The sequence below is a fragment of the Hemitrygon akajei genome, chromosome 3 (assembly GCF_048418815.1).
Source record: "Hemitrygon akajei chromosome 3, sHemAka1.3, whole genome shotgun sequence".
NCBI lineage: Eukaryota > Metazoa > Chordata > Chondrichthyes > Myliobatiformes > Dasyatidae > Hemitrygon > Hemitrygon akajei.
The window spans coordinates 194,713,190-194,729,185 of NC_133126.1; the positions used below are offsets into that span (position 1 = coordinate 194,713,190).

General features: G+C 44.3%; 1 protein-coding gene across 2 annotated transcripts in view; it reads left to right on the top strand.

Annotated features, from left to right (window-relative positions):
- The window catches only part of LOC140725772 (polyhomeotic-like protein 3), a 163,520-nt gene that overhangs the window by 109,903 nt on the left and 37,621 nt on the right, over positions 1-15,996 (top strand). For both annotated transcript variants that reach the window (XM_073041658.1, XM_073041659.1), the window contains exons 11-12: positions 1,383-1,633; positions 14,893-15,061. In XM_073041658.1, the coding sequence (XP_072897759.1) occupies positions 1,383-1,633; positions 14,893-15,061 (420 nt within the window). The remainder of the gene's footprint in view (positions 1-1,382; positions 1,634-14,892; positions 15,062-15,996) is intronic.

Genomic DNA, 15,996 nt, shown 5'->3' on the forward strand with positions numbered 1-15,996 from the left:
GGTTTACAACTCTGAGATTTGTCTTCCCTACAGACTGTCACGAAACAAAGCAGAACCATGGAACTAACCCATTCAAAAAAAACATCAAGTATCAACCCCCACTTCTCGCCCACATACATAAAAAAAACAATTATTAACTTTAAAACTTTCTCTCTTACGTTTTCATATTAGACTCATATTTCCTCCAGAAAATCTTTTCAATGATCAAGATTGTTTATTGTCATTCATCAGTACGTGAGTGCATAGAAGGAAATGGCTGCTTCACTGGGTGCAATGCAGCATAAAAAACACTATAAGCTGTAGGAACACAGTAAATACTGCATAAGTACATATTACATAGACTGATTGTATGTACAGTACATAAAGTGATGGTGCAGGTGCTGACTCTGTCCATAAGTTGAGAAGAGGTAGTGGGCTGGGTTTATGGGTGGAGGAATTGATCAGCCTGACAGCTTATGGGAAGTAACTGTTTTGAGTCCTGGCATGGATGCTGCATGACCTCTTTCCTGATGGAGTGAAGCATGCATTTCCTGAGCAGGATGGGAGGAATCATTCTCTCTGCTGAGATTAAAGACAAGGCAGTTGCTGGAAACCATAAACACGAGAAGAAAATGTCAGATCCACACAGCAGGTCAGGTAGTATCTGTGGAGAGAGAAACAGGGTCAGTTTTTCAGGTCAGTTCTCCGCATGCTTATTGAAGGGTCACTGAGTGCAGAACATTAATTGGTCATCATACTTCCAGTACCTAATAAAGTGGCCTCTGAGTGGTCTTCTGCTGCTGTAGCCCATCCACTTCAGAGTTTTACATGTTGTGCGTTCAGAGTTGTTCTTCTTCACACCACTGTTGTAATGCATGTTTATTTGATTTATTGTCAGCTTGAACCACTTTGGCCATTCTCCTCTGACCTCTCATTAACAAGGCACTTTTCCCCACAGAACTGTCACTCTGGATTTTTTTGTTCTGCACCATTCTCTGTTAATGCTAGACAGAGACAGTTGTGTGTGAAAATCCCAGGAGATCAGCAGTTGCTGAAATACTCAAGCCACCCCTTCTGGCACCAACAATCCTTCCACAGTCAAAGTCACTTAGATCATGTTTCTTCTCCATTCTAATATTTTGTTTGAACAACAACTGAACCTCTTAACTATGTCTGCATGTTTTTGCATTGAGTTGCTGCCCCATGACTGACCGATCAGATATTTGCATTAACGAGCAGGTGTACCTAATAGAGTGGCCACTGAGTGTAAATTGCTGGCTGTGGGAACTTGCTGTGTACAAATTCCCCTGCTGTTTTACGGCTGAGAGGTGCCAAAGGGTGCCATATAAATGCAGTTCCTATTAAAGGAGGACTTCATGGCTCCATCCACCTTTGACTTGCAGAACGAGTGGGGACGCCGGTCATAACACCGGCGAGTGCCTCAGTCATCAGGTCCTCTGCTGACTCTCTGCAGCTGTCCAGCACCACCTGCCCCGCCAGCCCGCCTGCCAAGCTGAAACCCAGCGGAGCCGCTCCCACCCCGACTAACTTGCCGGGAGCCGACAACAAGCCACCCCAGGCCATCGTCAAACCACAGATCCTGACACACGTCATCGAGGGATTTGTGATCCAGGAGGGACTGGAGCCATTTCCCGTGAGTAGAGCTTGATCTTTATAAATTATGTCCACCTCATATACTCAGTAGCCACTTCATGAGGTACCTCCTGTGCCAAAAAAAAAGTGGCCACTAAGTGCATGTTCATGGTCTTCTGTTGCTGTAGCCCATCCACTTCAAGGTTCAACATCTTGCGTATTCAGAGATGCTCTTCTGCGTACTACTGTTGTAATGTGTGATTATTTGACTTACTATCACCTTCCTGTCAGCCTGTACCAGTCTTTCCATTCTCCTTTGACCCCTCTCATGAACAGAACTGCTGCTTGCCAAATGTTTTTTATTTTTCCACACCATTCTCTGTAAACTTTAGAGACTGTGTAAAAATCCCAGGAGATCAGCAGTTTCTGTGATACTCAAACCACCCCATCTGGCACCAACAATTCTACAGTCAAAGTCATTTTGAATACATTTCTTACCTATTCTGATGTTTGGTTTGAATAACAACTGAACCTCTTGACCATGTTTTTATGCATTGAGGTGCAGTCACATGATTGGCTGATTAGAAATTTGCATCAAAGAACAGGTGTACCTAATAAAGTAGCCACTGAGTATATCACAATTTAGTTGATTTGCATAGAAGAATGAAAGGGGCTAAGAGAGCTCATTGAATTTTACAGAATGTGAACAGGTCAGGATAGACAGAATAGGAAGGATCCTGCCTTTTACCACTGCAGAAGGCAGGATCTCCAGGTGGCCTCCCATTTCAATTTCCCATTCCCATTTTGATATGTCTGTCCATGACCTTCTCTACTGATGAGGCTAAACTCAGGTTGGACGAGGAACACTTCATATTCTGTCAGGGTAGCCTTCAGTCTAATGGCATGACCATCAGTCTCTCTAATTGGAAATTATTCCCCCACCTCCTTCTTTCTCTTGCGATTCCCTATTCTGTTTATCATCTCACCCTTTCTTTTCTCCTCATCTTTCTCTGGTTCCCAACCTCCTTCCCCTTTTTCTGTGGTTCATTGTCCTCTCCTATCACATTCCTTCTTCTTCAGCCCTTTACCTCTTCTACTAATCACTTCCCAGATTCTTACTTCATTCCTCCCTCCCTCAGCCACTTTCCCCATCACTTGGTCTCTTCTGGCACTTGCTATTTTGTACTCCCCGTCCTTCTACCTTCATATTATGGCTTCTTCTCCCTTTCCCATCTTGAAGAAGAGTCTTGACACAAATAGTTGAAGGTTGACTGTTTATTCCCCTCTTTAGATGCTGCCTGACCTGCTGAGTTCCTCCAGCATTTTGTGTGTGTTGCTCAGGATTTCTAAAATCTGCAGAATTTCTTGTGTTTAGGATACATTTGATACAGGAAGGATGTTCCCAATAGTAGGATGTTCAGGATTAGGGATCAGAGAACAAGAGCTAGAGTTATTCAGGTGGGTTTAAACTTATTTGGCAGGGGAATGGGAACCAGAGTGATAGTGCTGAAGATGAGATACTTGGTTTACAAACAGAGGCAATATGTAGTGAGATTCCTAGCAAGGAGGTTCATGAGAATGATTCCAGGATTAAATAGCCTGTCATATAAGGACCGTTTGATTGCTCCGGGCCTATGTTCATTGGATTCAGAAGGATAAGGGATGACCTAATTGAAACCTATTGAATGGTAAAAGGCCTTGATAAAATGGATGTGGGGAGGATGTTTCTATGGTGGGAGTGTCTAAGACCAGAGGACACAGCCTCAGCATAGAGGGGCGTCCTTTTCAGAATGAAGATGAGGACTCCCTATATTCATTCTGCAGGACCTTATCCCTTGTTCTGCCTGTGTCGTTTGTACCAACATATACAATGATCTCTGCTGCCCACTTGTGCCAGCAGAAGCACTGCTCCCCCCACTCTCCCATCATGCAAGCAATAGCAGAAGCCCCCCAAAGAGACCCTGATTCAGAGTGCATCAAAACTACAGTCCATAACCCAGCTCTTTAGTATCTCAGACAGGCTTTCTCTCTCCATTGAGAGAGAGTCAGAGAGGTCCTGCAACGATTAGAGCGGAGACCAGCAACTTGCATGCCATCCATTCAGATCATTCCAAACATAAGTACATTGAGGTAGTACAAATGACAAGCAGCAATAATCCCAGGTACAGAGACAATAAAATTCAAGGAAGATTGTGAGATCAAAAGTCCAATTTATCATTCCAGGGAACTGGCCAGTAGTTTTATAGCTGGTAGAATCTGTCCTTGAGCTGGTGTTACGTGCTTTCAGGTTTTTGTATCTTCCACTTGATGGGAAAGGAGAAAGCGCACTGCAGCTTGACAATAAGATGCAAGAGTCAAGTAAATGCAATTATAAAGAAAGCACGGCATCACCTCCATTTCCTTAGAAGTTTGTGAAGATTCAGTAGGACATCTAAAGCTTAGACAAACTTCTATAGACGTGTAGCGGAGAGTATGTTGTCTGGTTGTATCTCAGCCTGGTATGGTAACACCACTGCCCTTGAACAGGAAATCCTATAAAAAGTAGTGGGTCAAAGTCCATCACAGGTTTTAAAGACCTCTCCACTATTGAGCACCTCTACAGGGAGTGTTATCGCAGGAAAGCAACATCCATCATCAGGTACCCCACCACCCAGGTCAAGCTTCCTTCTTGCTGCTGCTATCAGGAGAAAGGTACAGGAGTCTCAGGGTTCCTACCTCCAGGTTCAGGAACAGTTAATACACCTCAACCACCAGGCTCTTGAATCAGTAGGATAACTTCACTCAACTTCACGTGTTCCATCACTGAATTGTTCCCACAAAATATGGACTCACATTTAAGGACTCTTCGTCTGACCTTGTTGATGTTTATTGCTTTTTTATTTATTATTATTTCTTTTTTTCTTTTATGTTTGCATAGTTTGTTGCCTTTTTCACATTGGTTGTTCATCTGTCAGGTGCAGTCTTTTGTTGATTCTATTATGCTTCTTGGATTTACAGTGAATGTCCGCTAGAAAATAAAATCTCAGGGTAGTAGACCATAAGACTATAAGACCTAGGAGCCGAATTAGGCCATTCAGCCCATCGAGTCTGCTCTGGCATTCCACTCAACCCCATACACCTGCCTTCTCGTCATATTCTTTCATGCCCTGACCGCTCAGGGAAACTATCAACATCTGCCCTAAATATACCCACAGACTTGGCCTCCACCACAGTCTGTGACAGAGCATTCCACAGATTCACTACTGTCTAGCTAAAAAAAAAAATCCTCCTTCCTTATTTCTGTTCTAAAAGGTTGCCCCTCAATTTTGAGGCTGTACCCTCTGGATCTGGATGCCCCCACCAGAGGAAACATCTTCTCCACATCCACCCTATCTAGTCCTTTCAACACTTGGTAGGTTTCAATGAGATCCCTTCGCATTCTTCTAAGTTCCAGTGAGTACAGGCCCAAAGCTGCCAAGCACTCCTCATATGTTAGCTCCTTCATTCCCGGAATCATCTCGTGAACTTCCTCTAATGACAGCACATCCTTTCTGAGATATGCGGCACAAAATTCTTAACAATACTCCATGTTGCCTGACTAATGTTTTAAAAAGGCTTAGCATTATCTCCTTGTTTTTATATTCTATTCCCCTTGAAGTAAATGCCAACATTGCATTTGCCTTCTTTACCACGGACTCAAGCTGTAAATTAACCTTCTGGGACTATTTCACGAGGACTCATAAGTTCCTCTGCACCTCTGATTTCCCAACACTGTATTCCATCTGCCACTTTTTTGCTCATTCTTCCAATTTGTCTAAGTTTTGCTGCAATCGCATTGCTTCCCCAGCACTATCTACCCTTCCACCAATCTTTGTATCATCCATAAACTTTGCCACAAAGCCATCAATTCCATAATCCAAATAATTGACAAACAATGTGAAAAGTAGCGGTCCCGATACTGAACCCTGAGCAACACCACTAGTCACTACAACATGCTGGAGGAACTCATCAGATCGGGCAGCATCCGTGGAAACGAGCAGTCAACGTTTCGGGCCGAGACCCTTTGGACCCCAGCATCTGCAGTGTACTTTGTGTTTACCACTAGTCACCGGCAGCCAACCAGGAAAGGCCCCTTTTGTTCCCACTCGCTGCCTCCTGCCTGACAGACATTCCTCTATCCATGCCAGTATCTTTACTGTAACACCATTGGATTTTATCTTGTTAAGCAGCCTCATGTGTACTCCTTATCAAATACCTTCAGAAAATCTTAGTAAATGACATCACTACCTCCCTTTGTCCACCCTGCTTGTTACTTCCTTGAAGAACATCAACAGATTTGTCAGACAAGATTTCCCTTCAAAGAAACCATGCTGACTTTGACTTATTTTATCATTAGTCTCCAAATACCCCAAAGCTTCATCCTTAATAATAGACTCCAATGCTTTCCCAACCACTGAGATTAGGCTAACTGGTCTATAAATTCCTCCCTTCATAAAGAGTGGAGTGACATTTGCAATACTCTAATCCTCCAGGACCATGCCAGAGTCAAGTGATTCTTGAAAGATCATGACCAATGCATCCGTTATCTTTTCAGCAACCTCTCTGAGGACTCTGGGATGTAGTCCATCTGGTCCTGGTGACTTATCTATCTTAAGACTTTTCAGTTTGCCTGGCTCTTTTTCCATTGTAATTGCAATGACACTCACCCCTGCCCCCTGACACTCACGGAGCTCTGGCACACTGCTGGTGTCTTCCACAGTGAAGACAGATGCAAAGAACCCATTAGGTTCATCTGCCATTTCTTTGTCACCATTAATACCTCACCAGCACCATACCATTTCCAGTGGCACAATATCAACTTTCATCTCTGCTGTACTCTTTATATAACTTAAAAATGTTTGGTATCCTGCTTTATATTATTGCCCTCATATTTCATCTTTTCCCTTATAGCTTTTTCAGTTGCCTTTTGTTGGATTTTAAAAGTTTCTCATTCTTCCAATTTCCACTCACTTTCGCTAAGTAGCATGTCCTTTCCTTGACTTTTATGCAGTCCTTCATAACCCTTGTCAGCCACGGTCCCCTACGCTTGCCATTTGAGAACTTCTTCTGTGGGACATATCTCAATGGGTTTCAGTAGGTACATTTAATGTCAGAGAAATGTATACCATATAGATCCTGAAATTCTTTATCTTCGCAAACATCCACGAAAACAGAGGAGTGCCCCAAAGAATGAATGACAGCTAAATGTTAGAACCCCAAAGCCCCCCCCAGCTCCCCCGTCCCATGCACAAGCAGCAGCAAAGTGACGACAGCCAGCAAAAAAGCATCAGCGCCTCCCCCATTGAGCGCTCAAGTGTACAGCAAAGCATCAGTAAAGGCACAGGTTTGCAGTACACCAAAGACTACTTGGTAATTCAACATATCACAGGCTCTCTCCCCCTAATAAGGGAAAAAGATATGTCCCCATTTCACAGCGAGAGGGGAGACATAACAAAACAACTTACCAATTTATGGTGTTACAAGTCTGTTGAGTCACTTTTTCCAAGCTCTATGCCCAAAGATCTCGGGTCTCTGGGCATACAACCAGCAGCCAGCTCACTGCTTTCTATCTTCTGTGTACTCCCACAACACACCAGGCAGCGGCACCGACCTCGAATCTGCCTGCCTCCATAGCCATGAGAATCTGGCACCCTGAAGGTGCGCTAGTCTTCCAGGCTGCGTCCGAAAAGCGGCCTATTGTGAGTGCCTGAGAACGGATCCCATTTCCACAAAGAACCTACGTCAGTGTGTAACTCCGGGTCAATGTCTTCAAAAGGAAAAAATAGAATTGAATTGAATTTCGGTTTATTGTCATTTAGAAACCACAAATGCAATGCAGTTAAAAAATGAGACAACGTTCCTCCAGAATGATATCACAAAAGCACATGACAAAACAGACTACACCAGAAAATCCACATAACGTCTGGCAATCCCCAATCCAGAGTCCGGAGAGGCTGCTGCGTATTAATATCGCGCTACCATCTTAGCGTATAGAGATATGAAAGATAGAAAAAGAGCTGTTTCCGAAGATGCAAGCATAGGAGTTGCTGTTAGGCGCCATCATCCTAAGCTCCGCCCTCCATTCTATCCTCTGCCTTAGCTTGGAGTAGATTTACTTTGAACTTTGACAGTGTAAACTGAAAGATAAAGAGTTCATTGTGCAATTAGAGTCAAAGTTCAAAGTAAATTTCTTAATCAAAGTTGATGTAGAGAAACATAGAAAACCTACATTACAATACAGGTCCTTCGGCCCACAATGCTGTGCCAAACATGTACTTACTTTAGAAATTACCTAGGGTTACCCATAGCCGTATATGTTTCTAAGCTCCAAGTACCTATCCAGGAGTCTCTTAAAAGACTCTATTGTATCCGCCTCAACCACAGTCACCGGCAGCCCATTCCACTCACTCATCACTGTCTGTGTAAAAAAAACTTACCCCTGATATCTTCTCTGTACCTACTTCCAAGCACCTTAAAACTGTATCCTCTCGTGCTAGCCATTTCAACCCTCGGAGAAAGCCTCTGACTATCCACACAATCAGTGCCTCTCATCATCTTATACACCTCTATCAGGTCACCTCTCATCCTCTGTCGCTCCAAAGAGAAAAGGCCAAGTTCACTCAACCAATTTTCGTAAGGTATACTCCCCTATCCAGGCACCATCCTTGTAAATCTCCGCTGCATACCTTCTATAGTTTCCATATCCTTCCTGTAGTGAGGTGACCAGAACTGAGCACAGTACTCCAAGTGGTGTCTGACCAGGGTCCTATATAGCTGTAGCATTACCTCTCAGTTCTTGAACTCAATCCCACGGTTGATGAAGGCCAATGCACCATATGCCTTCTTAACCACAGAGTCAACTTGCGCAGCAGCTTTGAGTGTCCTATGGACTCAGACCCCAAGATTCCTCTGACCCTCCATACTACCAAGAGTCTTACCATTAATGCTATATTCTGCAATCATATTTGACCTACCAAAATGAACCACCTCACACTTATCTGAGGTGAACTCCATCTGCCACTTCTCAGCCCAGTTTAGCATCCTATCGATGTCCTGCTGTAACCTCTAACGGTCCTCCACACTATCCACAACACCTCCAACATTTGTGTCATCAGTAACTTTACTAAACCAACCCTCCACTTCCTCATCCAGGTCATTTATAAAAATCACTAAGAGAAGGGGCATCAGAACAGATCCCTGAGGCACACCACAGGTCACCAACCTCCATACAGAATATGACCTGTCTACAACCACTCTTTACCTTCTGTGGGCAAGCCAATTCTGAATCCACAAAGCAAGGTCCCCTTGGATCCCATGCCTCCTTACTTTCTCAATAAGCCTTGGATGGGGTACCTTATCAAATGCCTTGCTGAAATCTATATATACTACATCTATTGCTCTGCCTTCAACAATGTGTTTAGTCACATCCTCACAAATTACAATTACAATCAGGCTCCTAAGGCACGACCTTTCTTTGACAAAGCCATGCTGACTATTCCTAATCATATTATATCTCTCCAAATGTTCATAAATCCTGCCTCTCAGGATCTTCTCCATCACTTTACCAACCACTGAGTTAAGACTCACTGGTCTATAATTTCCTGGGCTATTTCTACTCCCTTTCTTGAATAAGGAAGCAACATCTACAACCCTCCAATCCTCCAGAACCTCTCCCCTTCCCATTGATGATGCAAAGATCATTGTCAGAGGCTCAGCAATCTCCTTCCCTCACCTTCCATAGTAGCCTGGGGTACATCATGACTTAACAATTTGATGCTTTCTAAAAGCTCCAGCACATCCTCTTTCATAATGTCTATATGCTTAAGCTTTTCAGTTCACTGTAAGTCATCCCTACAATTGCTAAGTCCTTTTCTGTAGTGAATACTGAAGCAAAGTATTCATTAATTACCTCCACTGTCTCCTCAGGTTCCATAAACACTTTTCCACGGTCACACTTGATTGATCCTATTCTCTCACATCTTATCCTCTTGCTCTTCACATACTTGTAAAATGTCCTGGGGTCTTCCTTAATCCTGCTTGCCAGGGACTTCTCATGGCCCCTTCTGGCTCTCCTAATTTCATTCTTAAGCTCCTTCCTGCTAGCCTTATAATTTTCTAGATCTATCATTACCTAGTTTTTTGAACCTCTTGTAAGCTTTTCTTCTTGACAAGATTTTCAACAGCCTTTGTACACCATGGTTCCTGTACCCTACAATCCTTTCCCTGTCTTATTAGAACATACCTATGCAGAACACCACACAAATATCCCCTGAACATTTGCCACATTTCTGTCGTACATTTTCTTGATAACATCTGTTCCCAACTTTTGCTTCCAAGTTCCTGCCTGATAGCTTCATATTTCCTCTTATTCCAATTAAGTACTTTCCTAACTTGTCTGTTCCTATCCCTCTCCAATGCTATGGTAAAGAGGATAGAATTGTGATCACTATCTTGAAAATGCTGTCCCACTCAGAGACCTGACACCTGTCACCATATAACATCCTGAGATTAATTTTCTGGCACGCATTCACAGTAGATACAAAAAAGCAGAATAGAATCAATGAAAACTACATACAAACAAAAATGAGCAAACAACCAACGTGCAAAAGAAAACAAACCATGCAAATACATTAAGTAGATAGGCAGGTAGGTTGATTGATAGGTAGATAGAAAATATTAAGAACTTGAGCAGTAGTGTGCTTGAATGTGGGTCCATAGGTTTTGGAACCAGTTTAGAGTTGAGGTGAGTGAAGTTATCCTCTCACCTGAACTCTTACTTTGCTCTCATGCATCAGGTTACAGCAGCTACTGTGCTCCTGCAACAGGAAGGGGTTAAGGCTCCAATACTTCCTTCACCTAAGGTTCCTGTATCTCCTTCACCCTAGGCCCCTGTTCCTCCTTTACCCTAAGCCCCTGTGCCTTCTTCATCCAAGGCCCCTGTATCTCCTTCACCCTTAGGCCCCTGTGCCTCCTTCACCTCAGGCTCCTTTCCACCTTCACTTCAGGCTCCTTTACCTCCTTCACCTCAGGTTCCTTTACTTCCTTCACCTCAGGCTCCTTTTCAAACTGTTAGTTTCATCAATGCTGACGAAGGATGTTTTTGAAATTCCAAGACAAATGTAATTATGGACGTGGACTGTAGTTTATTTTGGTTTCCTTCAGTTTTTCTGTGTTTTCTTTCTTGTTGCCGATTGGTGGGTGGGTGATAGGTTACTTTTTGGGTGAGGGAGGGAGTAGGTGTTTGATGTTATTGTGGCTGTTTTTTTTTTGCTGGGAGGAGTTTAGGATTAGAGGTTTGAAGTTTTAGCTGAGTGTCCGGGTCAGCGATCTGAAGTTTTTGTGTAAGGGAGAGGTTGAGGGGGTGGTCTGGGGTTTGTGAGTTTTTCTTTTTTTTGTACAGGAGGGTCCTTAAAGTCTTCCATGGTTTTTCGGTATTTTGTGGCTATATGGAGAAGACAAATTTCAGAGTTGTATTCTGTGTACATAGTTTGATAATAAAGTGAAGCTTTGAACCTTTCACCTAGGGCATCTTCACCTCGTTCAGTGTTATTATCACTGACAAATATCATGAAGTTTGTCATTTTGTGGCAGCAGGACAGTGCAATGCATTAAAAAATTGCTATGAGTTTTGATAAATAAGCAAACTAACAAATAAATAGTGATAAAATGGAATAGCAAGGTAATGTTCATGTATTCATGGACCGTTCAGAAATCTGATGGTGGAAAGAAGAAGCCGTTCTTGAAACATTGAGTGTGGGTCTTCAGGCTCCTGTACCTTCTTCCTGATGGTAGTAATGAGAAGAGGCTATATCACAAATGGCTGGCTTTGTTTAAGATGGATGCTGCTTTCTTGAGGCACCACCTCTTGAAGATGCCCTTGATGGTGGGAAGGCTTGTGCCCAAGATGGAGATGGCTGAGTTTGCAGCCTTCAGCAGCCTCTTATGATCGTGTGTATTGGAACATATTTATATTGGAGCCAGTTATAACAGTGGGATAGAAGCTTCCCTTGAGCCTGGTGGTACATATTTTCAAACTTTGTATCTTCTGCTCAGTGGGAGAGGTTGAAGAGAGAATTTCTGGGGCTGGAAGGGTCTTTGATTACGCAGTCAATCTCCTGTAGGTGTTCACTCAAAATGGTGGAGGAACTCAGCAGGTGAGGGGATATCAATGGAAAGAAGCATCTGTGGAAAAGAGTCTCAGGCTGAGGCTCTTCATCAGGACTGGAAAGGAAGGGAAAGGAGCCAGATGAAGAAGGTGGGGGAGGGGAGGAAGAAGTACAAGGTGGTAGGTGATAGGTGAAACCGACAGAGCGGGAAGCGGTGAAGTAAGGAGCCAGGAAGTTGATTGGTGAAAGAGATAAGGTGCTGGAGAAGGGGGAATCTGATAGGCCCGTGGAAGAAAGGGAAGGGAGGTGGGAGCACTGGAGGGAGGTAATGGGCAGGTGAAAAGCGAAGGTGTGAGAGGGAAACAGGAATGGGGAATGGTGAAGGAGAGGAGGGTGGGCAATTACCAGAAGTTCAAGAAATCAACGTTCATGTTATCAGGTTGGAGGCAACCCAAATGGAATAAAAGGTGAGGCCAGTCTGAGTTTGGCCTCATTGTGGCAATAGAGGAGGCCATGGACTGACATATCAGAATGGGAATCAGAAGTAGAATTGAAATAGGTAGCTGCCAGGAGATCCCACTTGGTGAAGCAGTCTCCCAATCTGGGTCAGGTCTCACTGATATACAGGAGGCCACATCAGGAGCACCGGATAGTATAGATGACTCCAGCAGATTTGCAGGAATGACTGTTTGGGGCCCTGAATGGTAGTGAGGGAGGTGATGTAGGGGCAGGTGTGACAGTTGTTCCACTTACAAGGATAAGTATCAGGAGGGAGATCAGTAGGAAGGGACAAGTGGACAAGGGAGTTGTAGAGACAACAGTCCCTGAGGAAAGTGGAAAGTAGGGGAGAGGGAAAGATATGCTTGATGGAGGGATCCTGTTGGAGATGGCGGAAGTTACAGAGAATTATGTGCTGGACATGAAGGCTTGTGGGGTGGTAGATGAGGACAAAAAGAACCATATCCCTGGTGTGGTGACAGGAAGATGGGATGAGAGGTGATGTGTGCAAAATGGAAAAAGTGCAGGTGAAGCCTGCGTTGATGTTGGAGGAAGGGAAGCTCCTTTCTTTGAAGAAATAGGATATTCCAGTAGTTCTGGAATGAAAATCCTCATCCTGAGAGGACATGCGGTAGAAACGGAGGGGAATGGCATTTTTACAAATGACAAGGTGGCAAAAGGTATGGTCCAGATAGCTGTGAGGGTTAGTGGGTTTATTAAAGTTATCAGTAGATTGACTGTCTCCAGAGATTGAGACAGATCAAGAAAGGGCAGAGAGTGTCAAGAATGGACCAAGTAAATTTGAAGGCAGGGTGGAAGTTGGAGGCAAAGTTGATGACAAGCTCAGCATGGGTGCAGGAAGCCCCATCAATGCAGTCATCGATGTAGAGTAGGAAGAGTTGGGAAGCGATGCTGGTGTAGGCTTAGAATATAGACTGTTCCTTGTAGCCGACAAAAAGGCAGGCATAGTTGGGACCCTTGTGAGTGCCCATGGCTACACCTTTGGTTTGAAGGAAGTGAGAGGAGCAAAATGAGAAAATGTTGAGGGTGAGAACTAGTTCCGCCAGACGGAGGAAAGTGGTGGTGGAGGGGAGCTGTTTGGTTCTGTTGTCCAGACAGAAACAAAGAGCTTTAAGGCCCTCCTGATGGGGGATAGAAATGTATAGGGATTGGACATCAATAGTGATAATGAGATGATTGGAGCCAGGGAACTTAAAAGTCATTGAAAAGAATGAGAGTGTGTGAAGTGTCACAGATGTAGATAGAAACTGACTGAACCAAGGGGATACAACAGAGTTGAGGTATGCAGACGCAAATTCTGTGGGACAAGAGCAGGCAGAAACAATGGATCTACTTGCAAAGTTAGGTTTGTAGCTCTTGGATTATAGGTAGAAATGGGAGGTGCAAGGTGGTAGAACTATGAGGTTGGTGGCTGTGGATGGGAGACCCCCAGAGTTGATGAGGTCAGTGATTGTGTGGGGCCTAGTGTTCCTTAAGTGGGGTCCTGTTCAAGGGTAAGTAAGAGGAGGTATCTGAAAGTTGCTGTCTGACCTCAGCAAGGTAGGGGTCAGTCTGCCAGACTGCTACAGTGCCCCTCTTAACTGAGAGTTTGATGGTGAGGTTGAGATTAGTGCGGAGAGAGTGGAGAGCAGCGCATTTAGAGGGAGTGAGGTTTAACTTGGAGAGAGGTGTATGAAAGTCGAGATGGTTGATGTCATTTCGGCAATTAGTAATAAAAAGATCCGGAGCAGGCAGAAGTCTAGAGTAGTTTGTGCAAGAAGAGGAGAAGGGTTGAAGATGGGAGAAGGGGTCATCAATGTGGGCTGGAGAGTCCTTGTGAAAGAGGTAGGCACAGAGGTGGAGATGACAGAAGAAGAGATAAGCGTCATGGTGGGCGCAGAACTCTCTGACATTGATTGCAAGGGGACAAAGGTGTGGCCCTTACTGAGGACACGCGTGTGTTTGGATTTCCAGCATCTGCAGATTGTCTCCTGCTTGTCAATGGAAAGGAATTGACATTTCAGGCTGAAACTCTTCATCAGCACTCAAAGACAGGGAAGAAACCAGAATAAAAGGTGGGGGAGGAGGAGTACAAGCTGGCAGGTGATAACTGAAGCCAGGTGAGGGGGCAGTTGGGTGAATTTCTTCTGATATTGGAGGTATTCAGGAGACAAAGTAGCATCTGTGGTGGGGAGAAGAAATAATTAACTAATTATTTTTATTTAATCTATTTACTTAGAGGTACAATTTATTTAGACAGTGAGCAGTAGGCCCTTCTGGTCCTTCGAACCATGCCGTCCCAACAACCCCATAACCATGATTAACTTTACCCTACAACGCAAGTTACAATGACCACTTAATGTATCCAGTACGTGTTTGGTCTGGGGGAGGAAACCGGACCACCCAGGGAAAGCCCAGGGGTTCCACGGGGAGGACGTACAGAGACCCTTTTCAGAAAGGTACTGGAATAGAACTCTGATTTCTGGAACAGCCCAAGCTGTAATAGCATCCTGCTAACCACTATGCTACTGTGGCGCACAAAATCCAATGATACCTCAGTCTGATGACGACCTGTGTTCAAGAGGTTACAGATCAGTGGAAGCAGGTCTCATGCATTAACCCTTTCCACGTACAGTGATTCGGCTAGTTTGAGATTGCAATGACTTTGATAACATGATGATGGCCATCCCTCTAACAGGTGAGCCGTTCCTCACTGCTGACCGATCAGCCCGTCAAACAGAAGGTGCCATGTGAGGATCCAGCCACTCCCCCTGCCCCTGTGCAGCCAGTTGGGGAGCTCCAGAGTAGCGCTAGAAAATCGCTGGAAGAGTCCCTCGACAGCGATGTGGATGACCTCACTGCCGAAGGTTTGTAAATCTTGGGGAGTGGAGGGAGAAAAGGAGCAAATGGGCTGGAATTTTCTCTGACAAGGGAATGGCTCTGGGACTTAATTCCCTAGAGCCTAGGAGAATGAAGGAAGATTTGGTAGTGGTATACAAAATTATGAAGGGTGTAGATAGGGTAAATGCAAACAGGCTTTTCCCACTGAGGTTGAGTGAGAGTAGAACTGGAAGTCATGGGTAAAGGGTGAAAGGTAAAATGTTTAAGGGGAACTTCTTCATTCAGAGGGTGTTGCAAGTGTGGAAGAGCCTCCAGTGGAAGTGGTGGATACAGGTTCAATTTCAACATCTGAGAGAAATTTGGATAAGAATATGGATGGGAGGGTTATGGAGGGCTATGCTCCAGGTGTAGGTTGATGGGACTAGTTAGATTAATAGTTTGGTACAAACTATTTTGGCTGAAGGACCTGTTTCTCTGCTGGAGCATTCAATGACTATGAATGACTTTGCGTTACACAGTAGGGCCATTTTATCTATTTTGTAGTTTTTCCCAGTCTTCTGCAGAGGCCCTGCCTCAAGATTCAGATTCAGATTTATTTATCACAGAAGAACCCTCCTCATTCATCTGAACTCCAGTGAGTACATGCCCAGAGTCTTCAGACACTCCTCATGTGTTAGTCCTTTTATTCCTGGGATCATTCTCATGATCCTCCTCTGGACACTCTCCAGTGCACATCCTTTAAGACCATAAGACATAGGAGCAGAATTAGGTCATTCAGCCCATTGAGCCTGCTCTGTCATTCCATCATAGCGGACCCAGATCGTACTCAAGCGCATACACCTTATGTCACACCATATCATTTGATGCCCTGACCAATCAGGAAACTATCAACTTCAGTCTTAAATATACCCACATATTTGGCCTCCACTGCAGTCTGTGGCAGAGCATTCCACAGATTCAC